This window comes from Engystomops pustulosus, chromosome 1 (genome assembly GCF_040894005.1).
Source record: "Engystomops pustulosus chromosome 1, aEngPut4.maternal, whole genome shotgun sequence".
NCBI lineage: Eukaryota > Metazoa > Chordata > Amphibia > Anura > Leptodactylidae > Engystomops > Engystomops pustulosus.
This window is the reverse complement of record NC_092411.1, coordinates 115397515-115425157: the sequence shown is the minus strand read 5'-3', so window position 1 is coordinate 115425157 and position 27643 is coordinate 115397515. Positions and strand designations below refer to the sequence as shown.

Here is a 27643-nt window from a genome sequence, read left to right as displayed (position 1 = left end):
GGTTAACCCTGCGCGCCTAGGCCTCAGGCAGCGCAGGGGAGTCCAGTAAGATGGCGCCTCCGGCCGGATACAGGGCTGGCTGGAGCGCTGCCACGATCCCCCAGGTCAGCAGCACAGCGGGTCGGCGGCACAGCACGGGGGGGGGGGGTTCCCTCCCCCGGTATTCAGCACCTCTCCGGTATACAGCCGCGATGCCGGGCGGCTATGGTCCCGCCGCCGCGCGGGACACGTGGAAGGCCGCAGGAGGTGAAGTGCTGGAGGGGACCTCACGGAGCCGGTGACCGCCGCGATACCGCCACCGGAGTATGGGGGCAAGTACCCGCGGCACCGGGGAGCAGACTGGAGGGGGTACAGGTAAGGATGGCTGCCTGGGAAGGGTGATAGGGTGCCAGGTCCCGGGAGCTCCGCGGTGCACGTCCTCCTAGGTCGGCATCAGGCCACGCCCCCCATTCACAGTCCATTTGTATGAAATCTATTGTTCCCCATTAGAAGCCAGTTTCTGGCTATGGGATAGGCTGATTGTAGGGTTCTTCAATTGGATTACTGGCAAGAAAGTTCAGAAAAGTGATTCCAAGGTTAGAAAAGATTCCTTTTTTTTGTAGTAATGGAAAGGACAATCTGTTGTGTCACTTATCTCTGGTTAAAAAAACAACTTTTAGGAATTTGTTTTGCATTGTGGAGATCAGGTTATGGTCCTCCAGTCTCCATAGACAATGACACCTGTGGAATCAGGGAGAATCCAGCTAATTTCTGTATTGTCCAGCAAGCTTTGAATGTTAGTAAACAGACCATTTTACAAGTATTGATCATTATAATTAACTATACTATTAACATTTTAAGTAAGACTGGACATCATACCAAGTTATAAAGAATATAGAAGGGCCTACATTAGCGCTACTTCCTGTCACTCAGCCAAGCCAGTTCCCTTCCCTGTACTGAGGAGACCCAACCAGGTTGAAACAGTGCTGTCTATAGTTGGGAATCTGTTCCTTCTAGAATAGATATACTGGTTTGGCTTAACCCCACATCATGTCTTTGTGCTTCTTGCTTCTTGTCATGCTTGGTGTTAAGGGGGCTGCCTTTCAAGGTAGCTAAAAGAGGCATTGTTTCCCTTTTCCCACCCTGGAAAACATATTTGCATATTTCTCACTATCCTGGAAATTCAATTTTACTGGATACCAATAATATAGAAGAACTGTTGTCACTCTTAAAATCTTGTTAAACATTATATTTGCCAAAAAGTAAAAATTCTGCAGCATCATAATGTATATAATGTATATAATTATATAATGCATTTTACTATTCCTTAGTTATGCTTCCTACAAGGTCAAGAATAAATGTCACAATATCCTGTAGGATACATGGCCTAACGGGTAGTTATTTCAACTCATAACTCATTTTGCTGGAATAACAGCGGATCAGAATATCACTGTGCTATTCAAAGATTTTCAAAGTGCTTACATTATTGTAGTTTTTTTGCCTACTCCCTGCATAGCAGTTTCTGAGTCTGTCGTCCCCTACATTTCACCAAATAACATATAAAGTGCCTATCTAATTAGAAATTGTGGTATATTAGTTATATATTATATTACCATATATAATATATTACCTCTATATTAAAGCTACAAGTTGGTAAAAATGTTATTATTTTGCCCATTATAGTAAAAGAGATGTATAAAGGTGGGACAAATCCTTGGCCCCCATCTTAAAATTAAGTAAAAAGGTACTTATGATAGAACACCTGAATTAGACTTTTTGTGCCTAGAAAGAGATTTTATTTTTGCAGAAATATAACTTTTATGGAGAATTTAATAGAGAATTGCACTTTAATGTCAATAAGAGTTATATTTTAGCAAAAAAAAATATTTTCCTAGCCACAAAAAGTCTATTTCAGGTGTCCTATCATAAGCACCCTTCTTTCTGCTTCTTTTGCCCATTGGTACAGGATATACCATAATGTAAACTAAGATATAGTGAATTCAATCACCCTGCAAGCATAGCTGATGAGGCTCACTTCAAGGCTACCATAGACTTGCATAGACAAAGTGACTTCTAGACACTGTATGAATTAGCAGGTCAGCTTGTTAATCAGGGACTCACTAGGTGAATTAACTCACTTCACAAATGACTAGATTGTGTATTTCATAGGTAATACAAGTGTTTACCAAAAATGAAAGTTTTGAGAAATGATGGATCCTCTTTAATTCTAATCTGTAATTCCAACTTCTTTACTTTGCCCTTATTAATATATTTTCTATATAGTTTCCAGTTTACTAGCCTTCAGTTAGTTTTCACAAAATCTAGGACAGTTTTGTGTTTACTCAGTGCAGGCTGATGGAGAAATCTTTTTACAGTTCCTTGTGTGTTCTCAGTTTGCTCTTTTTGCATCACTACCTAATTGCCTAAATCATGTAATAATAGTGTAGTACAAAACATAGCCTTATTTACCCTTCACAAAGCTATGTGCTGTAGGCTGCTCCAGCAGAGCCACGGTAGCATCACAAATAAAAGTCAATGACACACTTTTCAGAAGTAAACTCCTTTTAATGACGGCAACATAAAGTATTAAAGCTAACAAGCAAAGCCATGTAATTGGAAGAGAGGGAAAACAAGTAGTACCGCTTAAACTGATGGCGTATTAAGAAACAATCTGTAAAATGGCTTTAGAAACAAACAGCAATAAAGCTAGAGGAAATGTAAACATAATATAAGGATATGTGGATGCAGAATATACTATAAGAATATGTCAATGCTTTCCTCTAGTTCTGAGACTTCCAATGGACGGCATACACATACTTGGAAGCCCCTTGGATACATTGCAGTTTTTCTACTAGTTTATGGGGTGAGCCACAAGATTGTACTTGGATATTTTACTGTACTGGGTCATGGTTAATGAAGCTACCATTCAGAGCACCTAAATACAGTAGATAGAACAAGCCTTACAGCAGAAACAAGTTGGATGCATAAACTTTGTTTCTAAGAAAAGTAAATGGAAGAACTATAACTCTCATCCTATGGTTTTCACTTTCTTTCATCCGTACTATATGACCCCTGCCACATGCAGCCAAGGCTCTGCTAATGTGCCTAGTTATTTTAATTGAAGATGCAATTTAAATGTGTATTTATAAAGTCTCACATGTTATATTGAGTTGTAGAAATATGACTTTGCATCTTTCAAAGATCTAAATTTCAACTACATCTAAAATAATACACTATTATGTATCAGTTTGTAGTTTCAACATCCTCCTTTCTAATTAATGGTCTTGCCTTATAAGCGACATTGTTATCATAGCTTGCTGTGAAAAACATAACAATTGCCCCACTCCCTTTCTCTTAGGACCTCCTCAAAAGCAAGTAAACCTCATATTTATAGAACCAATCTTAGCAGCATCATTACACCACTATTACTTTTTTCTGATAGCAATGTCCTAAGTAAAACTTTTCACCCTAACTTCCTTTACTACTTCTAAAGACCTAACTACATAGAAAAAGCTGAAAATGCAGCTGACACTAGAAATTTACATACTGTATATAAAAAGACACACATGCATGGTTTTCTCACTATCTGACATGAATTCAGAATAAACCTTTGCCCTTTTTAAGTCAATTAGGATTACCCAATTAGGATATATTTCACAAACTTTTCACAATAGTTGGAATAAATATGGACCCATTCCTGCTGACAGAACTTGTTTAACTAAGCAATATTTGTAGGTCACCTTGCTCACACCTGCCTTCTTAGCTTTGCCCATAAATTTCCAATTGGATCAAGTGTATGTGATGGCAACTCCAAAACATTGACTTTGTTACCCTTAAGCCACTTTGTAACCAGTTGGGCAGTATGCTTCGGGTCATGGTCCATTTGGAAGACACATTTGCGCCCAAGCTCCTGGCTGATGTCTTGAGACAGAGCTTCAGTATTGTCACATAATGTTCTTTCCTCATGATGCCATTTATTTTGTGTAGTTCACCAGTCCATCCCAGCCCAACAACATAAAGCCACCTTTCCCGCGTTCATAGATGGGATGGTGTTCTCAGACTTGCGAGCTTCTCCCTTTTTACTCCATACCTAAAGATGGTCATTATGGCTAAACAGCTCAATTTTAGTTTCATCATACCACAGGATATGTCTCCAAAAATGAAGGTCTTTGTTTTTATGTGCATTTGCAAACATTAGCCTGGCTTTTTTATGTTTGTTTTGGCTTCTTCCTGGCAGAATAGTATCTGTTTCACTGTTGATGATGACACTCTTACCAGCTTCAGCCAGACTCTTCACAAGGTCTTTTGCTATTTTTTCTTCTGTTGATATGCTCATTTCAGACAAAAGCATGTTCATCTCTGGGACACAGAACCCATCTCCTTCCTGAGCTGGAGAAGCCCATCTTTTTTGTACTTGAGTATAATTTATTGTGCAGATGAATGAGGCATATCTGGAAATTGCACCAACGGATAAACTAAACTTGTTCAAGCCCACAATTCTTTTGGTATTTTGGATGATTTCTCTAAACTTTCCAATGATGTTACAAAAAGCTGCAATGTGTTTCAGGTGCGCCTTCAAATACATTCACAGGTGTGTCTCTAATTAACTCAGACGTTGCCAATAAATGCTTCCAAAGACACTACATCAGCTTATGGACTCTCTCTCCCGATTCTATTATTTGGCAAAAATAAATAATTTTAGCAATCCTTGTTGACCGAAAATGGGAAAGGTTTATTCTGATTTCATGTAATTGAGAAAAACATGCATACAGTGACCCACCTAGTTATCAAAACCAGTGCAGTGCACCTGTGGAGTGAGCAGAGTGTGCCAGATTGCCGGAGGGGCAATATTTGACTATACTTTAAAGGACATCCATTGTCAGATACTAATGGTAGACTGTCCAAACATATCAGTTTCCCAGGGGATGGATCCTTTATCTCATATCCTGGAATGGCAGGATCTTTCAGAAAATGACTTTGTAAAATAATGGAATGAGGTGCTGTGGTGTACGTCAGGTGACAACATTGAGCAGTCGCGCAGGGAAAGTATCAGTGCGCTTATGTAAGACTTGTAAACTGCCAAGTCACCGGCTGTTTGTGGATCGGCAGGCCGGACCAGCAGAGAGTGGGGGCGTGCATATATTAACAGCCAGGGGTGCCAAGAGGCACCACAGTGCCTATAGCTCACTTGCATACTTTCATAAAGTCATTTTCTGAAGAATCCTACCGTTCCAAGGCATAAGAAAAACACCATCACCTAGGAAACCAAAACATCAGGTATGTTAGGGCAGTCTACCATCAGTAAATCTGAATAAAATCTGTTGACATACACTAAGATTAAGTTATACATTGTAAACGATTACTTTCCATTTACCGTATTTTTCGGACTATAAGGCTCAGAAAAAATCCTTTGATTTTCTCAGAAATCAAAGGTGCGCCTTGTAGTCCAGTGTTCCTTATATATGAACCTTACTTACAGACAACAGCTGCCTTGAACTGTGCACAGGTCTGCCACCTGCTGGTCATTCATCCTTATAATCAGGTGCGCCTTATAGTCCAGTGTGCCTTATATATGAACCTAGACATTTTAGCAGGCATTTATTGATGGTGTGACTTTAAGTATTATTCCTATACACCCACATAAACTGCACACATTCCTCTTTTAATGCATTATATTATAACTCATGTTAACTATAGTTTGTAGACCTCTTCAATATGCTATGTGATTCTTTTCTCATGTTGAATTGCTAATGCCTCTATTTAAGGTGCATTATACATTCACTGAATATCTCCTAGCAGGTTTGCAAAACCTGATTAAAAATACACCTGTGAATGTAACACATCCCAAACAAATTAATTACTTTCTGTATATTTTATCACTAACAGTAATGTGTATGGTTATAGTAACTACAACCATAACAGTCTACATTTAACTGATGACATATTCCATGTAGCATTACATATTGTGGACAAAACTTGAGGACTAAAGAATATATTGGTGATAAGAGCCTAAAATACATGAAAAAAAAGTTTTATGCAATTTATTTAGTAGGTTTTTTTAGTCTTGGGCATTAACTCTATAAAGGAGAAAATTCTCCATAGTATGGATATTCGTCTATGATAAAAGATTCATTGAATTTCTGTATATGACTTGACTTCAGAAAACAACTGACATGAAATAATCACATGATGTTGTCCATTGGTTGCAGTTAGTCTCAATACAGCCAACAATATCAATCACAATTCACACTAGGAGTGTCAAGCAAAATACAAAGGGAAAATCAACGCATCCTAAACCACATTTTGTGGGCAGAGGAAGACGCTGACACTGATGTAACAGTACCAGTAAAATATGAATTTCTCCAGAATTTTTTAAAATATTAAACTAATACTACTCCTCCTCAGGGCCAAGGAATTTTGGGGCTCCTGACTGGAATTTTTTTTGGGTACCCCCCTTCACCGAACACATGAGTTTCCCGTTATATACCAAAATGAGCGGACCCAACGTTCCCATACCCTGTATATAGATAGCTCTAGAACATGTCCCTTCGTTATATAGATAACCCCAGCTTATTGACCCTTCTTATATATAGATAAAGACTCACAAAGCGCTGATCGCTATTGAGGGGTACTTTGACTCCTATGGGCCCCGCCTATGATTGCAAAACGGGGGGCACATGAACACAGTCTGACTAAACCCCCAGTGATGGCGGCCCTGCTCACCTTGCCACTACTTCCATTCATACTTCTGCTTTGTTCTTGTGGATCTCTGTAGCTTTTGGTACATCTGGAGTGAGGAAATTAGAAGCCCGATATCAGGAAGGTTTTATTTCACCATTTATAAGCATCAAAGCAGCATACTATTAAATAAAAAGTGTGGATTTGGTACAAGACTATTTCCCCATCTACATAAACAGACAAAAAGTATTGTTTAGGTCACCTAAAGTTTCTTTAAAGCAGCTTTAATTATATGGCAATGGGGGACATTTATCAGGACTTGGCATACAAGCCCTGAAATACGCAGTTGGGCGTGCAGTGACAGAGTGGGTTAGTGAGGGGTATTTCTACCCCACGCCTGTACACTTGCTACAGCCAGTGATCTTTCATGACTGAAAAGTTGCAGGGTGCAAAGGAATCCTATGCCAGGATGTTGGCGCAGCCACCCCGCCGAATGCATCAGGAGGCCAGAATCGGCATATATATCTCTGGCATATGAAAAATGTCCCCCAGTAAATGCATCCCTACCACAGTTTAATTATTTAGTAAGTTTTAGTGTGCTCTTTATTTTATCTTCCTGCATTACATAGAGCTTTGTTTGAGGCTATGAGACATCTTATTAGGACCAAAAAATGTTATCCAGCAAGACAGCAAATTATATACAAATCAATAGCCTCAAAATTCAGTTGCTCTAATGCTGAATCTTTCATTACCGAACATCTAATTAACAAGAATAACAAGCTTATGCTTTATTATATCTTTATGTTTCAGGGATTCTTCAGAAGGAGTCAACAAAACAATGCCTCTTACTCGTGCCCAAGGCAGAGGAACTGTTTAATTGACAGAACAAATAGAAATCGCTGCCAACACTGTAGACTGCAAAAGTGTCTTGCCCTGGGAATGTCTAGAGATGGTAAGTCAACTTCCTTCATAAAATTTTATGCTTTTGAAACTCTCATGTAATGGAGTGGAGATGCAATAGGAGCACCAAAAGAGCAATATTCCTTGTATGAAGTAGAGAATTGGAATTATGATGTCTGAGAAGGTCACACAACCTCTCTATACAGGTTGGATTAGAAAAAAGTATCTGAGAATTTGAAAGTCTTAAGTCTTACTGTTATCTTTGTTCAAGCAAATCATTTTCAAAAAGTTTTAACCCATTCCTGCACGGCAATATATACAGCACACATACATATACCTGGATGTAGTTACATATTGTCATGTATTACATATGTCCAAGACCAAAGATGATTGTACTTCTGACAGTTTATCCCTTTCCTTTTTCACACTAAGATTTAAATGGTATTACAAAGGCTATAAGTAGGGCCTAACAGCTACATCAAATACAGCTACACCCATGATGCCATGATGGAAAAGCTATGGCTCTCAGTATAAGGCAATGGAAAACAACGTTTAATGTATTACTTTATTTGTATTTGAAAGCAGTAAAATGATTCCTTGCTATAAGTTATAACATATATTTACCCAGAAATAATGCTATTCACAAAATGCAACTTGTGTTTCAAATCTAATTCAGCTACATGAAAAGAAACCTAAAAAATGTATGGCTCTCGGAAAGCTTTCTTACTGTTAAGGCTACTCATCGACATGTGGCCATGTGACAAAAAGGTCACAATTATTACATTTCTATCAGCTTCTAATGATAGTAAAAGTGGTTACTCAGAAAATATGTAGTTTTAAATTTTGGACCAGCAGCTTGTTCAAGGTCAACTCACCTCATGGATAACAACATAAGTGTGTTGACTAGCTGTCTGACTTGTTACATTCTATTAAAATATATCATAATACTCAAAAAAATAAATGGTAAAGGAACTGCAACGTCACTGATCCTATACCACAAGCCTCTGTACTAAGGGTCAGCTTCAGGTTTCAGTAGGCCCCTGTGCCATAGTAGCCTCAGGAGCCCCATTAAAAATTATGCAGCTAAAACAGTCTCCTGTTCCCTAAAATATTCGCTAGTTTATCATCCCAAACAGCCCCATCATGGTTTTTTTACATAAAGCCCCTGTCAGCCCTATGGATCCAGTATGTGGGCCCCCTACCCCCAGCAGCTCTTGCCCAGGTATGACTAGTGCGTATGACTAGTGCTGGTGCCGACCCTGCCTTAGTCTCTCTCAATGAGAAAATGTGACTATTTCCAATCACTGGAAGGGAATCAGGAAACCATGAGATCATTGTGGGTTCCTAGAAGCATCTGAATACAAGAATATAGGAATCAGAGTATATTTTTATTACTTTTATAGAGCAATTAAAACAATTGAGTTCAGTAAATTTTCTGAATCAAATGCGTTTTAGTGTAGGAAAGTACAGTTCATAATATGTTTAAGTGGTTTTTTTTAGCTTTTTTTTACGTTTGCTTTGTGAAGGTACTCTACAGTAATAGAAAATCACATTGATTTAGTTTTAAGAGTTACCATATGATTTGGACTATCGATAGACCTTACTATAAGTTGCACCCCAGATTTGGCCATCAGATACAAGAAAAAATGTATTTGACACCTGGCAGTGCTGGATCCTCCTGACCTATAGACTGTAAGACACAGGCACATTCTCTTGCTAAAAGTAAACTATGTAATAGGTAGATATTTTTTAGCTGATTGAAGTGAACAATATTCATTGGTAGTAGGTTCACCCCTTTATTGTTCACCCTTATTAATTATAAACGGAAGACTCACAGATTCCATTGAATGTCTGATTTATTAGTTTGAGTAGCTTCACATATGACACCAAACATGGGTGATTATTGGAATTTGAAAAAAAGTATAATATTGTATTTTCCAGTAATTTTGTGAAAGTTTCTGTAGCAGATAAAAAAAATCTTACATATCATAAGCACCATTTACCCAGTATGTGTTATAGTTATAGTCATTGAAACAACTGTATCAAATCATTGAAAACCCTATGTAAATGTGTTCTTTAACTGAAAGCAGTTGATCAATTGTTCCAGACAGACCCTAAGGAGCATTCGATATAGGACTGTTACCATTGTCGTGTCTGGTCTATTGATTACATCAGATACCAGTTAGAATTTGGCAGCTACACAATGAATGAGTTTAACAAGCTCTTTAAAGCAGTGCACTCTCTTCTGGTCTTTGTTGTGTTGAAACATCCCCGTTCAGGCCAAAGAATTAGCAGAACAATTAGTCTCTTCACCACAGACATCACTGTCTCTGAATGTTTCATGGCCGAAGCTTTCAGAACAATTTGTACAAACATAAAAACAGTGGGGTACTCAATGTAAGCAAAATAGCCATTTTATATTGTTCATAAAATTGCGCTTATTAATAGCTCAAGCAACTGCTTATTGTTACCAGCTACGTTTTAAAATTGCTTTCACAATAATATATTTAGCCTATTATATATTTTCCATTTCTTCCTTCTGGACCACTGTGAAGACAGTGTTGTTTATTTTTTTGTCAAATCTGTTTTTATTAAGCTTTTCGGTTTTTAAATTGCACAATAGGAAAATACAATGCCAGCTCTGTAGTAAATGCCTTGTAGGGCATTCATGGAGATCTTGTATACCTGCCGAATTTACAACATGATAACAGAGAACCAGAGTTTTGCCTTACAAAACTCCTTACAAAGCATGCAAGAATCTGATACATACTGGTGTGCTAATATACTGTATATACAGCACAATACAACATAGTACAAAGTTACACAGTTAATGAGGTCGAAAGGAGACTTAGAATCAGTCTCTCAGATCACCTATAATTCTACAGTATTGATAGAGAGGAAGGCAAAATCCCCTTTAGGACAGACAGCAATTATGGTACATTGTTAAACAATTTTTTAAACTATTACATTCTCATCTTTAACTGTACTCCCAACTACCCACTGACTTTAGACGTCAGCGGGTGTGGTTCTCAAGTCTGCAGCTATGTCTTCTGACGTTGTTGCAGTTTTCTTCTCCTCCTGTGCTTATCGCGCTCTAGGGAGAAGGGAGATGAGGTTTATTACCACTTCTTCCATCTCCAATCCTCACAGCACTCCAATCCTTCACAGCACTGAAGCAGCATGGTTCAGTGAGGAGCAGAGCCGTCACCGATCAGACCACAGGGGGTCGTTTCCCCCTGTAACTGGGGCTCTTATAGATGCCCCAGTTATAGGTGAAAACAAGAAAGTAAAAAAAAAATGTTAAATCAATTTGTTATGACCTCATGGGGGACATATAAAGTTAAAACACACATTACATATTGATCAATATTTAAAAATAAACATACATTTTTCCCCAATAAAATGTAGAATTAATTTACAGTGGTCATTTTGAGTTAGTTTGAAACAATATACTATACAAAAAAAATATTTTTCTCCAGTTTTTGTAACTTTAACCCACAAAAAACTAAAAATGGAAAAAATGCCCTTTAACTTTTTTTGGATTGTTAACTATCCCTATGTTTCATGAAAAAATGCAGCAAAAATTTTTACAGTACTGCACAGAAAAAGAAAGTCATGGCCCTTAACCTGACCAATAAGTGCACACATCTGTTAAAAAATGCTCTGCTTATTAAAGCACTTTAATGTATGGTCACAAAGGGGTTAATATGATAGCAAAATAAATAAAAGAATCTAGGTTCAAAAGAGCCCCAGAGACAAAATGTGACTCCTGCCAGATCATTTGCATAAGTCTTTGGAGATGATTTTTATTAAAGGGGTATTCCCATCTGGGCATTCACATTTAATTTTATTCATTTGCCATATGTAAACATTTCTTCAATTGGATATTATTAAAAAAAATGTTCCTGTGTGAAGAAGTTGGCCAGAAATGCGCTATTGAGCAGTGGTGGCCGTATCCATGGGCACAGTCTTGTTTCTAAGGGACCATATCACTACATTTATGAGAAATTATCTTCACACAGGTAAATATTTTTTAATGACATCTAATTGAAGAAGAAACTTATATTTGGCAGATTAATTAATCTGGATGTGAATGCCCAGACGAGAATACCCCTTTAAGTTAAGGGGGAGATTTTACCTTAAAAAGGGAATGCCATAAATAATATTTGATGATTTATCCAAGGATGCAAATCAGACAATGATGGTTCTACTCCACTCTCTTTTACCTAAAGAAACAAAATACCAAGAGTTTGTTAAGATCCATATCTGCCAACATAAAGAGGTGATACAAGTTACTGTATCCTGGGTTGCATGAGATTTGTCTCCATCACTCTGTCTACATCTTTCTAGGGAGGTTTAAGAATGATCACATTGGGGTGACATGACAGTCATAGAAACGTAATTTTCCATTATTCGCTACAGCAAATTGTTTAGTTAAAGGGAGCCTGTCACCAGAGTGATGTTTTGCTAGGTTGCTAAATATGTTTTTATAAAAAAATGTCTGTGTTATATGGTGTTTGAAGTGAAGTATGTGAAACTTTACCTGGCTCTAACCAGTGAGCCCCAGAGAGGAAAATTTCAAATGACAACTTCCGTCTGCTGTATAATATATTCATTGCTCTCCAAGGGAGGAATTCTCTACTGTGAGCTGACATGTCATCAGGAAAAGGAGTGGCAGAAGCCCTGCCTGGCGTAGAATTTGTGCTATAACCTGCTCCAGGGAATGTCCCCTCCATGGCCCAACATGGCCCACTCTGCACCACTGTTTGTCCATGTAGCATGCAGGTAGCGTAAGGGGGTCTAGTCACCAGTACAAGTCTTGATTATTCCCCCCTCCCCCCCCCCCCAAGTTCACAAATGAATGTATTATGTTTCCACATTTCCGCAGACCCATGCCTTTAATTTCATAAAAATATTACAAGGAAAATATACTGTGTAAAGTCTTTAAAGAAAAGGTCCATATAGCGTTTTCTCCTTTTTAAGGCAAGAAGCAGTATATGTTTGTATTCCAGACATTTTATAGATACTACAAAACATTTCCCTGTAAGCTTACACAGCAATAATCATTGTTGGGATGCCTGACAGGTTGTAGTACACCCTGATAGTCTATAGTGTCCCCTTAAAATGGATAGTACCCCTAAATGTGTATTGTCTGTGCTAATGTCCTCATAAGTTTTGTACTTTCTAATAGAATTCGTGCCACCTTATAAGTTCACTCCCCTACCCTACTTCCCCATGAAAACAGTACCCCTCCGTCCCCATAGCTTTATTGCTTCCCTGCCTCTTTATAAATTCCATGCCCATTTATAAGATTAGTGTAACCCCTGCCCCTTCAAAGGATAAAGTGTCCATTTCATAAGTTTTGTAGCACTATCACTGCCCTCATAGGTTTAGTGCAACCTGTTTCTTATACTGTAACTAACCACTTCCCAACCCTTCAACATATGGAGAAGGTTTGCAGCAGGGTTTAAGTGTCTGCTGCATTAGACAGATTATTGCAGCCGGTTGGTGCTGGCACCTGAAACCAACCACAGCCATATTGGTGATGTCATCCAGGGCTGATCGTTTATCATGTTTGGAGCCTCTCAGAGGCTTTCATGGCTTTCACTATATAAAAATGATTCTCTAGGACACATAAAAATAAAATAAAAATAAATTCATTAAAAAACATATTATGTATCCCACATAAAAAATATTCACAATCTATTGAAATATAACAATAATTATCTCATACATTGAACGCCATAATGGAGAAAAAATATCCAAATGTCCACTTCCTTACTATTTTTTGACTCGTAACAATTTCAATAAAAAGTGATCATAAAGTCTTACAAAATGGTATAAATCAAAATGTATGCAACAAGGAAGAACTACAAAAAAGAGATTACAATTTTATGTTTTCATACATTAACATCTAGTCTTGTTTTTACTTTTTCTAGCTGTGAAATTTGGACGAATGTCAAAAAAACAGCGAGATAGTCTGTATGCTGAAGTCCAAAAACACCAGCAACGGTTACAAGAACAGAGACAACAGCAAAGTGGAGAGGCAGAGGCCTTAGCCAGGGTATATAGCAGTAACATCAGTAATGGTCTAAGCAATCTCAACAATGAGACAGGAGGCACTTACTCCAATGGACATGTCATTGATCTGCCTAAATCTGAGGCCTACTACAGTGTGGATTCTGCGCAGCCCTCTCCGGACCAGTCAGGCATAGACATAACTGGAATGAAACAAATAAAGCAAGAACCTATTTATGACCTTACGTCCGTACCAAACTTATTTATGTATAGCTCTTTCAACAATGGACAGATTACACCTGGAATAAGCATGGGTGAAATAGGTAAGCTGATTAATATCATCAAACAGTTTTGCTCCTGCAGATATGGATAAGTATAAAAATGAATGATGCAAATCTGTGTGTGATCTCTTGAGCTTCTTTCTTCTACCCTGTATTAAACAGCGTGCACTCACAAACATATCTGCTGTGCCATAGCTGTCCTCATGTCACAATAGAAATTTTTCACTTTATGAGTGCTATTATTGGGTATATATATATGTTTGCATATTTTATATTTTTAATTTGGTTTGTAGGATTTGCAGAAAATCTTGTGGAAAAGCACCAAACCACAACCTTTAAAGCATTTTTTTTTTCATAAAACTTAATATACTAAATATAATTCAGTAAGTAAAGCAGCTACTCTGTACCATTATCCTGCTCTTTCACCTGTAGTAAGCAGTGCAACTGAAAGCTTTCTGAGCTACACTTCATGCAGATAAGTAGGCTAATGTTTAAAGGGAACCTGTCACCAGGAATGTTAATTTGAGCTAGTGACCGGTTCCAGCAGCCTATTCTATTCTGATTTTAAATATGATTTGTCAGCATTATGAATTATTTTAGCAGTTTATAATAGTTTATTTTACACAACCTGGCTCCATGCCAGTAGCATGTGGCGAGTCCTGGAGGAGGGGCAGCTGCAGGCTGTGTGTGCCTTTGTCTCCTCATGCATTCTTGCTCTCTTCCACACCTTCCTTCTCCCCTGTCTGCTCAATGTACATGACAGGAAGTGGAAAGGGGCGAGGGAGCTGGATAAGTGTAGATGAGAGAAGACTTACACAGGCACACACAGTCTGCAGCTGCCAACGTCTCCTCCCCGGAACTCACCACTGGATCAGGTAATAATCTACTATAAACTACTAAAATGTTTCAGAATGCTGACAAACACATTTTTTAAATCAGCATAGCGGCTTTAGGCTTGGTTTACTTAAAATTTTTCCATACCTAGAGAATATTCCTCTTGATGTTTCTCCTATCTAAGGAGACTACACTTTCCAGTGACTGTCTGCAAAGGTTTAATTCATTAAGAAACATTATCAGGTTCCTTTATCTGATCAGTTTTGCAGTGGTGTACAGGAAATTGGTAATTTACATAAACTGCTTAACCCCTTGCCACACCGTGACGTTCCCCAAATTCATTGTGCGGAAGCGGCTACATAAAGAGGGCATACGAGCTGAGCTCTCATTATACACAATGGTTGTTTACGGCATTATGCAGCAAACATCCACTGTTAACACCCATGAATGGTATCGGCACTGATCACGGGTGTTAAAGGGGTATTCTCATCTGAGCACTCACATTCAGTTTCACTAATCTGCCATATGTAAACATTTCTTCAATTAGATGTTATTAAAAAAACTGTTCCTGTGTGAAGGTAATTTCTCATAAATGTAGCCATGTTGTCCCTTAGAAACGAGATATCTTCCTTGGATGCGGCCACCTCTGCTGGATGGATTGCACAAAGAAACAAATTGTTTTTGTATATGAAATGTCCGAGGAGTTACTACATGTCCCACAGCCGTCCTGTGGTTATGATTTCTGAATCCTGGTGGTCCGGCAGGACTCAATAGCGCATATCTGGCCACCACTGCCAGAGTGTGATGTGGTCGTATCTGGGGAAGCTATCTCATTTCTAAGGGACCATATCACTACATTTTTGAGAAATTATCTTCACACAGGAACATTTTTTTTAATAACATCCAATTGAAGAAATGTTTACATATGACCAATGAATTTAATTAAATGTAAATGCCCAGATGGGAATACCCCTTTAACCATTTATATGTCACTCGGATCATGGATTAAGCAAGATATGTTTCTGCATCAGTATAGCTACAGCATTCTCAAGGTAGTTTGGTTAATGATGTCTTAAAGTAACAATAAAGTGAGGTAACTGTTTATACGATGGTGATAAGACGTTGATTGTTAACAGATAAGAAGTTCATTATTGTTGGTATTTCTGTAAAACATAAATTAAAATTGTGTAAAAAAAAAGGGTAAATTTTTTTTAAAAAAAGGTATGTTTAGTTCACAGTGCATAAAACAAATGCTATATTTCCTTTAAGGGGTTAAATAAGCAAGAAAGGCAGGGAAGAAAAAAGACACATGAATATATCTCTTCAATTAAGTATATTATCATTTGCAGTCAATTTCTGCAATTCTATCAAACGTTTAGATATAGTTGAAGTATTCCATAAAAGGTCATAAGCCTAGAGTATTAACATATGTACACATGGCATCAGTAGTAGAGATGAGCGAGCACTAAAATGCTCGAGTGCTCATTACTCAAGTCAAACTTTTCCTGATGCATTTTTCAAGGGGACTAAGGCTCTGCAATAAAATGTGTCATTTTATTAAGAAATAAGGAAGTCAGTCCTGTTTCTTCTTTTTTTTATTCAATTGAATATTCATGGAACTTCTAAAAGGAGAATGACCCGTGTTAAACATCTGCAATGTGTTCTTCACACATATTGTACTATTGTGAAGAACACCTTTCCATACTCATGTCTTCTGATAAGTTAGCAGATGTATGGAAACATCTGCAATTTGTTCTTCAATGAAGAACAAATTGCAGATGTTTCTGTACACTTGCTAACTTATCCGAAGACACAAGTGCAGAACGATGTTCTTCACAACAGTATGTGAAGAACAATATGCGTGTAAAACACATTGCAGATGCTTCACACATATTGTTTTTCACATACTATTGTGAAGAACATCGTTCTGCACTTGTGTCTTCGGATAAGTTAGCAGATATACGGAAACATCTGCAATGTGTTCTTCACTGTGTTCTCCACTGTGTTCTCCACTTAAATGATCCTGTGTTCACTGTTTTCACTGTGTTCTTCATTGTGTTTCCTTAAGTGAAAGCTCGTTATTGAGCAGGCGAAATACTCTTTCGAGCAACGAGCCGTTTCGAGTACGCTAATACTCGAAGGAGCATCAAGCTCGGACGAGTATACTCGCTCATCTCTAATCAGTAGGATTGTTGGAGAAATTTTTATGGCTGAAAACCATTTCTTAGATGTGAATTCCTTTCTTCCTTTATTTTGTCATTTCAAATGAATGGGAAACGTGCAAAAATTTCTGTTGCAAATTTAACCTTACTTTGTACTTAATTTATTTTATTTATTTTACTTAAGTCTGTAGAAGTTAATTCCACATTCATATTAAGTTTTTGGATTTCAAAATTGAAAACTACCAAATTAGATACTGTAGCTTTGTTTTATTCTGTGGTATTGGCTGAGAAACAGCTGTCAGGATTTACGTAAAAGCTATGCTCATCTAATCTTCCGGTCACATATATCAATGTTCCTGCATAGTACACTCATGAATGGAGTCTGGTTAGGTAGACAGAGTGTCTGCCAGAAGGACAGAATTTGATTCTGATCCCCCACCTTTCTCCATGAGATCCAAGAGGTCTAAATGAAGCCTCATGTATCAGGCCTTCTGCTGCAAAGCAGTGTACGCTCACATCTCTTCCCTTTCATCCTAATCAATAAACATGAGATAGCGGATAACTTGTTCAATGTCTATGCATTGTTAAGAACAGAACAGGTTGGCTCCACTGCCGAAAATGTGCTAGAACAAGCACTTAGTCAATAGGGAATATTCTAGTGTATTTTGGAATTAAAATCCATTTAATGTATGTCTTCCTGTTGTAGGTCTTATTTGTCATTATGCACTAAAATGCTAAATCTGCTAATGTGTCTAGACAATGGGTAAAACATGACAAAGTTCTCTCTAGATGAGTATCACATTCGCCATGAATAGTTACTGTTAATAGGTTCATTGATGTTATGTAAAATGCTGTTAATGCTAGTAAGTGACACCTAGTGCCTAGCTACAGTATGTCATTATCATCCTACTGAGTTCCAGACAATGATACTTTGTTTCATTATATCAATTAGTCCTTTATTACAGTACATTTCCAACGTAACTTCTTTACATTTGCTCATTTTGCTTATTTTCGTCAGTGAGACTCATTCCCGGTACAGTAGAAAAGTATTTGAGAAGGAGTAAAAGTGGAATATAAGTGATAAGTGGGGAAAAATGGACACATTGTACAAATTTATAATACAGACGGCCCCCAATTTAAAGAGGACCTGTCATGGCGATTTAGGACACTAAACTACTCACAGATCCTTAGGGACTTGGTCAAAGGTTATTTTGGACACTATGTTTATACTTACCTAGAGATGAGTCCGATAAGGCACATCAGACTCATTTCTTGTGCTCCCTGCTCTGTCACAGCTGTTCAGTGAAACTCGAGTGCTATACATGTGTAGGGAAGTCGCAGTGTAGTGCGCCAGCTTCACTGTGTAACTGTGTAACTATGAAGTTTTTTTATTTTGATAGTGGTCACGAAGGGACTTCATAAAGGGTGTTTTTGGACATTAAACCACCAGTCCATAAGGACATGTGGGTGGTTTAGTGTCCCAAATCATCATGTCCTCTTTAAAAACCCAATAGTAAAGATAAGGTAAACAGTCATGCAGTTGACCATGTTGATTGTGATAGAGTTCCACACTGAAAGGAGAATAGCCACAGTTATCCAGCATTTAATAGGAGTGCAGTCGTGTTGCCTGCTAAGGCTGCAGGTTCACATTGAGTACGCCAGAAGAAAAGTTGATCACCGAATTTCCTAATGTATTCTTTATTGGAAGCTTCTTCAAAACATCACAGGTTTAGTAGGAATTAGAACTGCAATGTTTTTAAGAAGTTCCCAAAAAAGAATACATTGGGGCAGATTTATCAAGCAGTCTGAAAGTTAGAATATTTCTAGTTGCCCATGGAAACCAATCACAGCTCCCCTTTACTGGTAAAATGAAAGCTGAGCTGTGATTGGTTGCCATGGGCAACTGGAAATATTCTGACTTTCAGACTGATTGATAAATGTGCCCCATTGTTTTAAGGATGTGCCGCAATCAACTATTCCTTTAACACATTACTCACCGACGACCCCTAGTTACAGACGGACTTCTCTAACCCCTGTGACATGTAATGATCAGCTGCAAGTTGTCTGTAATGAAGCATTATTGATAAACCTTGTTCCCATTACAGCAAAAAAAATTGAAAATCCAACTGTCACAGGAACAAAAAAAAAATTGTCTGGATGTACAATTATAAAATATATGGGTTCCAACTTACATACGAGTTTGAAGTACAAATCTAAAGAACCTATCTTGTACACAACTTGGGAATTGCCTATATTGTCTAATATATTATTCTATATATTACATTATATATTATTACATACAGAATCAGGTAGGATAATATATGTCCTATATGTAGGATAATATATGTACTATTATAACACACAACCAAAAAAAGACAAGAGTGTGTGCAAACGTTTTGGGAGCAAATTGCTTCTTTCCTCAGGTCCAAATGGCTTGAGATTGGCTTGATATTATACATGTACATATTTCCTTATTTCAGCTGAAGAAAAGGGCAAGGAGCTTCCAAAAGTCTCTTCTGATCACCTGTGTGCCTTTGCTCCTTTTTAAATTTCAGATTAAAGGGAAGCTGTCCTTCGATTTTTACATTTAAACCTATATGCACATGTCTATGCTAAAGTTGATTTTACAATAAAATCATCTAAAATTAAAGTTTAAAAAAGTACCTTGCTCCTTTCCATAGTCATAGACCCTTTAGTCAGGGAGTCAGAGCTTCCTCTTCCCCCCTCCCTTCTTGCCATGTCTTTATAAGTTTTCAAGCAAATTGACTTGCTTAGCAAGAAGGAGAGAGTACACTACTATGATGACACTCAAGCAAAAGGGAGATGCCCCAAATTACTCAAGGGTCAGTGCTCGTGAAGAAACAGGTGCTTTTTCTAAGTTGAATTTTGGTGATTGCAGCAATGGATCTTCATTATAAAATAAGCTTTAACATCAACTTTTATATTGCTATATGTAATTAGTTTTAAATGTGAACACTTGATGACAGGTTCCCTTTAAGCATTTTAAAAATGTGCCAAATTTATTGCTGGGTGATAACAGGCTGGTATTATCCTGTGCAAACCTATTGGTGAGCTTATGTTACCACAACATTTTGCTATTAAGCCAGACTTACATTGGACAAGTACCTCGAACATTTAAAGATGTGATGTAAAACATTGCACTGAGATCTGTAAAATGATGATTAATCTCCTCCTATTATGTGAGTTCAAACTCTTTTTAACATCAGTGTTGATAGATATTTATACTTATATTATGTTTGGTGTTCTTCAAGATAAATCAGGAAGTAAATATTGATATATTTGATTATTTTAATCCACTAGTAAATATTTGCCATCAAAAAAGTACCAGGCCCTCTAGCTATAATGTATAAGTATAGTATTGGAAAGAGACACTCTATAGGCACCCCAAGGTCCCTAGGCCCTTGCAACCTCAGCTTCCCTTCAATTTATGCCCCTGTTTATTCTTATCTTTTATAATATGTACAGCTTTTGCCAGGCTTTCATATCACTTCCAGGTTTTGTTAGACATACCAGTCTAGGCAAACATCATCAAAATAGTGAATAAATGTAATATACACCTATTATTATATGTTTTTTTTTTCTCAAGAGATGATGTTGAAAGCCTTGCTTTAGGTGTCCCAACCATTTTTACTGTTATGATTTACATTGGTAGACAATACTACAAGGGGCATGCATGGGATGTTAGAAGTTTGGAAAATATACATCTACAAGCAGGCATCAACGTAGACACCCTCTGATTCTAGAATATGTATCATGGGTAATTTATTGAACACAAACCACAGGAAAATGTCTAACTAACATTACACTAGATATTTATTTTTGCATGATTGTGCCATTAGTCCAGTGGTCCACATGCTTGGCTGAATGATTAGGAAAAGTCACATGTTGGTGACAGGTTTCCTTTAAATCCAAGTTGGTTCACTGCATGCACATTCATGCCATGGTCAAGTATTGATATAAAAGTACATGGCACTTGATTAATTGTACAAGCAGAGGTACGCGTTATATACAAGATAGGTTCTTTAGGTTTGTTTGTAAGTGAATTTGTATGTAAGTCGGAACAGGTATATTTTATAATTGTAGCTCCAGATAAAATTTCTATAAAGCTTTATTACAGACACCTTACAGCTGATCGCAGCCTGGGACTAAAGTAAACTGCTGCACAGTGCAAGAATTTGGTATCCTTAGGCCATATTCACACCCCTGTAGCATGGTGGGCACACGTCAACGCACGTGAAAGAGGACGGGGTAAACACTGCTTTGCTCCACCCCTCTCTATAGAGATACGTGGTAATATGGGGTAAGATAGGACATGTCCTATCTTTTTACCCAGTATGGAGCGGTACGAAGCCGCTCGTGTGCTGCACCATATCGCTACGTACCATATTGCTCAGTTCGCCAATTGCCTGTCTGTAGCTCGAGGCCACAAGCTCGCGGCCATATATAGGCCCCATATATACGCCCCACAACGGTCGTGTGAATGTAGCCTTACAGCGACTAAGTGTAGAGGGCCGTGGTAGTTGATGGAATGGGCGGGCATAGGGTGTTCCCGCCCTGCACCTGGTAAATTTGAAAAATCCTTCAAACTAAAGTTTTTATGCAAAACTACCCCACATCAGACCTGGCGTAGTTTTGTATAGCATTTTTCCCTTAATTTTGTCTTGGCCTCTTGATGTATCTTGCTGGACTCGGGGGGCTGCTATCATAGGCTGCTGCGCCAGCTTATGATATATTTCCCCCAGTAAGTGCAAAGGTTTTTACTGAAAAGAATAGCAGAGGGAAAAGGGAATGAAGACAAGGGGACAAGGGGACATTCTTTCCTTTAGAGCACATTGGTGTTCTGAATGCTTTTACTTTCTGCAGTACATTGTGTTATAAAATCTCTTTTTGAGTCACAATAAGAACAATACACTGTTCAAGGACGTATTCTCAATATTTACATCCAGGTTGTTTATTTTCTAGTTATTATGTAGTAGCATCTTTCTATTATTTATCCCCTTGGGTTTTGATCCCAAAACAGTGTAAATATACCTGTGATGTGCTGTTGTATTTTCATAATATTTTAGCACATAATTATTTAACATATAAAATATACATTGGGGCAGATTTATCAACCTGTCAGAATATTTCTAGTTGCCCATGGCAACCAATCACAGCTTACCTTTAAAATATTCATGTGCACTGGTAAAATGAAAGCTGAGCTGTGATTGGTTGCCATGGGCAACAAGAAATATTCTGACTTTCAGACAGCTTGATAAATATGCCCCATTGTGTCATTGTGTCATCCATTGCCACAAAGGCACAATGGCACAATAACTACATTACAAATCCATTATATGTACGGCAAGAAGAATGGACCTATCTGTTGCTGTTGAATGCAGACCCTCCAGGCCTCTAGGGGAGTTCAAAATACTATGAGTATGAATCTTTTTACTATTTTACCAAGTTTTCTAGAATTAACTTCTATCACTGAAAAAGTAGTTTCATAAATGAATGGTGCAGGTTAATGAAAAAAGATTGTAATATACAATAAATAATTCTGCTTCCTCTTCCACCACTCGTTTCTTTATTTTATATTTCTTTCATTCAGCCAATTATCTCTAGTAGCAGAAAGGATGTAGGGTTGTATGATACTGCCAGCTAGTAGAGTATGTTAAATGGAACCTGTCACCAGGAGACCCATTTTTAGCACCCCCAGTCCCCACAGAGCATAGTACATACACTGCCAAAAGGTTTTGGTATAAAAAAAATAGGTTTTACAAAAATGTATTTTATATAGTATCTTTCAATGCCATGTACTCTGTGACTAGGCACTTTTCCCCTAGGAGTGGCTTTAGAGGAGCATGGATGACGCTAAACCGGGTGATGGGCGGTTTCATATATTTGAAAAGGACACACAGAGTTGGGGGGAAACTGCTCCTTTATAGCCACTCCCAGGGGACGAGTGCCTAGTCACAGAGCTTGGTGGGGGTGCTAAAATGGGTCTCCTGGTGACAGGTTCCCTTTAATACCCAATATAGTAGAGTCCATGAAAATTGTAGCAAAGTTATGAACCTGCAGTTTGTTGGTCTCTCATTCTGAATTTTCCTTCTTTTTGAAAATGGAAACTATTCACAATGGTCAGTAACTTTCTGATGTCTGCCATGTTGGTTGATTATACATGGGCAATTTAATGGAGGGGATTTATCATTGTTTTTATTGTCTATGTTTGGGGTTGTTTTGGCGCAGTTGTGGTACAAATGCTGTTTAGCGACAGTGCAAAGTTACTCTGAAACAAACCCAGCTTGCTGCAAATTCAACACAAACTAGTTTTCACAATACGACTGAATTCATGATTTTCGATTTGGCGCAAACTTCCGTTTAGGGGACTTTTCATGCGACTGTCGCAAACAACCCGCACAGCATAAAACACTGTCAGCATATTTATCAAGGGCCAGAGCCAGTTTAATGAATCTGCCTGCATCGGAACTCCAAAGACAGAAATAAGGAGCCACTCTAATGATAAATTACCCCCAATGTGTGTATGGCCAGGCAATTATGCACAACTGAAAAGATAAAAAAGACTATAGTTTAGATTATACATTAGGAAGTTTATGGAGTTAGTATATTAGGACTTTGGACAGCAAGCAGAGATCTAGACCATGAGGAATTGATAGGGAAAGTACATTGGAAATTGTTTAACTTTTCACATTAATTTTATTTTTACTAAAATGGTGAATTATAAATAGTAATACTATTATAAAATTGCATTCAGAGCAAGAGCTAGATTATTGTGTATATAATAGATTGTTGACTATTAGAATATTTTTTTGTCCCCACATGAATAACATTTTGTCTGCATATATTTGTTAGTGATTGTTGGATTTACATAATTTTCACAGATCGAGTTGCACAGAATATTATAAAGTCCCATTTGGAGACGTGTCAGTACACAATGGACGAACTTCATCAGTTAGCTTGGCAGACTCATTCTTATGAAGACATTAAAGTATACCAGAGCAAGGTATAATATACATATCTGTAATCTCTATAAAGCCGTTTATATCAGGAATATGTACTTTGGAAAATGTCAGTATATAATGCATTGCTATAAGACACATAATATTGGCAGTTTTTCTATGAGCCCTTCTGTTAATGTACCCAATTCACGCCACCAATAAAAGTTGCCATGGTGAATTGCACTCTTCCTGACAGTTATGTCAATTGTAAAATATCAAGGCCCATAAGGCTTTCTGAGAAATATCTAGAATCAAAACTCACTGGAGATGTCACATTGTATCTATGTATATTTGATTAACCAGCGTCCATCTCATCAGTTTATTCAGATCAGGTTATAAACATGTGGGAGAGAGCGTGGCCCTTATCCTCAGCTGCCACAAAGGTAGTTTCTCATTTAAAGCAATCCTTTCAACAAATCTTCTCTGCACATGTGAATATCAGCCATTACCATAGATCTATTAATTGAAAATATTATGTAAATATAACCTCTGGCCATAAAAATATCATAAATGTCATCTAGAACAGCTTCTTCTGTGAAGATGTCCTCTCTTTCTGCCCAGGTTTCCTTGTGTATTGGTGAATGTATATGACCAGCCATTTAATTTATGATTGCTTTTTATTAAAAAAGAATGATGTATACAAGATCACATTATATAGTCCTTATCTTCTTCTATCCAGTATCCCTTTTAATTTTAAAGGGATATTTTCAGACTGTGGAGCCATTTTTACAACTAATGACATTTCCTCAGTATATGTCATCAGTATTGGATCGGTTGGGGTACTGCACTGATCAGATTGAACCAAAAGCTTATGGCTCTGTGCACAGTATAGTGGCTATGCAGCCTAGCTCACTTCAACATCATTGTTCAGCTGCTATAAGGTGGATGGAGCCTTATGCTTCTGAAAACTGTCTGAAACAGCTGATCAGTGCAGGGTCCATGAGTCATGTTCCCAAAGATCTCATAATAATGACCTATAACTATACAAAATTGTCTCCTCAGCCAGGAAAACCCATACATTTTATCATTTCCATTTTGGTAAAATGAATACACAGCCTTGTCATGTATAATGCATGTTGAATTATTAGCATTTTTATAAATTGTTAGTAAAAGCCTCATTAAAAAATACACAGTTGTACCTTAATACAGCACCATTTATCACAACCTCCATCAATAAGGCACTCCAACAAAGGGCATTCCTCAGTCACTCCTTACATCCATGTACAACATGGCTTGTTCACTCGGGCTCTAGTTTTAAGGCTACCTGCACGTCCATTCCAATGGATATTGACAGACTAACTATTAAGGACCATTACTTACAATAGATGGTTCTATTGTGCTTATTAGATGATAATTCTATGCCTCTAGTCACATTCATCCTTAGAGAGAGAAATTTAGTCATGTTAGTAAGCCTGACATTTTGGGATACTTTGTGAATGAACTGTCTTGTTCAATGTATTGTTTAGAACATATTGTATATGCTACCTATTGTATTGTATGCCATTTTTTTGGGGAAAAAAACCCTATACAGTTATGCTACCTGTACACAAACGTGTGCAGCCCCTGGGAATAGGCGCATAAGCTGGTCCAAACTTGCACAGGACAGGAGTCCGTCAATCATAGAGAAATATAATGCAATGGCTTTCCATCTGCTGGCCACACTTCAGCACCATCACTATAACACACTAAAGTTCTGCCACTTGACAGGAAGTCCTGGCATCATTTTGCTATATAATATAAGGCCTCCCATCCAGTGCAAGGTGTGCAGTCTGTGGGCTGTACAAATTTGTGTGTAGCGTGCCTAACAAACAGTGGACAATTTCTTTAAATTAAGTTGATCATTTCTTTAATAATTATTACCTGTTTATATTACAGTCAAGAGAAGCATTGTGGCAACAGTGTGCGATTCAGATTACTCATGCAATACAGTATGTTGTGGAGTTTGCAAAGCGAATAACAGGCTTTATGGAACTTTGCCAGAATGATCAAATTTTGTTACTTAAGTCAGGTGAGCAGATGTTTATTTTTATTTTTTATTTTCCAAATGGCAGCTGTACAGGTTCCAGCGGTTGGACCTTAAAACAGCATATGTGTATCACTGCAGCACATGTGCCTGTGCATTTGTATCTGTGCGTTTATAGATGTCCTGCCATTAGTGTTTATGCTAACATTTACTGTACCTAGCCATAACTCTTTAGAACCAAGTCCTTATAAATTGGGCGAATCCTTAGAAAGACAGCTATCATTAAGACATGACCAATATATGAACTCCCTCAAAAATCCCTGCTATTCTGACAGCTATGGCAACACAAGGAGATTATGGGCAGCATGGTGGCCGAGTGATTAGCACTAAAGCCTTGAAGCACTGGGGTCCTGGGTTCAAGTCCCACCCAGGTCATCATCTGCAAAGAGTTTGTATGTTTTCTTCGTGTTTGCGTGGGTTTCCTCTGGGTCCACAGTGGTATACAGCTTGCCCCAGTAGTATAAAGCTTGCCCCCAGTTATATACAGCCTGCCCCCAGTAATATACTTATATACTCACCATCCGGTGGCCCCGCGTGGCTCGTCTTCAGGCTTCCGCGTCCGTCTTCTTTCTTCTGCAGGGCGCCGCCATTGTCCTCCCCTGAACGGAAGGCGCATAGTATGACGCGGAGAAAAACAATGGCGGCGCCCAGCAGAAGAAAGAAGACTGGCGTGGAAGCCTGAAGAGGACCCACGCGGACATCGGGGTAGCAGCGCTGCACGTCGGGGCCACTGGAGGGTGAGTATATACGTTTATTATTTTTTAAATATTTTTTAAGTATGCATGTTATGTATTGACTCGTGTATAAGCCGAGGGGACGTTTTTCAGCACATTTTTTGTGCTGAAAAACTCGGCTTATACACGGGTATATACGGTAATTTTTAGCATCTTGTATATCACTGAGCCTGAAAAGCCTTAGAGCAGTATCCTGCACTATGGGTGAGAGAGGTCCATGGGCCAGTGAGTGAGAAAAGAAGGACCTGTAATGAGAAATTGTCTTGTCCAGCTTGTCCCTGCATGTCTGAATACTGAACAGGTGATTAGACAGACAGCAATACCCTTATGTAATGTGTGCATTAATAGAACTATCCTTCCCGAGGAATATGATGGTGTATATTGGAAACTCCAAGTTAAAGGTTAATTTTAATGAAACTGTTGACATTATACAATAAATGCTATGTAGTGTGTAGCATGTGCAAAGAGGACTGAGCATGTGAAATGGTTCTTAGAGAAAGGTCATATTCTACTTATCTCCAGAGAACTTTAAACAGCTTGTTGCAATAATAAATCGTGCCTTTCTGAATATGACATTAATATTACAGACGGCACAGCACTTGGCCATAATTCATATTCATAATCATTGCAGCTGGATCTGGACATAGCACGGCTTTTTGTACAAAATTATAACAATAATTATTTGATATTGCTTAGTTTGTAGCAGAGTTCATACTGGAATATTAAATAAGAAGTCTATGATAAGAGGTCTCTTGTCAGTGATAGATTAATAGTAATTTAGAAAAGCAGAGAAGTATAACACGTAAAACATACAGTATGTTATGGAATCTAATGGATCTCTGATCTATTATAAGAGATCATTATAAGAGGCAAAGACAGGAAAGACTTGTATATGACCACAAGTGGGTAGGTTCAAAAATGTTTAAATATTATTTAAAAACATGCAAAAAAATATGCATATATTTTTATGGCTTCTGCATTCTATGCAAATAACTTTTCTCTTTTCTCTTTGCCA

General features: G+C 37.9%; 1 protein-coding gene across 3 annotated transcripts in view; it reads left to right on the top strand.

The window, feature by feature from the left end:
- The window catches only part of RORB (RAR related orphan receptor B), a 155455-nt gene that overhangs the window by 120265 nt on the left and 7547 nt on the right, over positions 1–27643 (top strand). For 2 of the 3 annotated variants that reach the window (XM_072150943.1, XM_072150942.1), the window contains exons 3-6: positions 7468–7609; positions 13497–13898; positions 23755–23876; positions 25747–25879. In XM_072150943.1, the coding sequence (XP_072007044.1) occupies positions 7468–7609; positions 13497–13898; positions 23755–23876; positions 25747–25879 (799 nt within the window). Of the gene's footprint in view, positions 1–5075; positions 5257–7467; positions 7610–13496; positions 13899–23754; positions 23877–25746; positions 25880–27643 lie in introns of those variants that run through there. The other variant, XM_072150944.1, reaches the window with a different exon arrangement.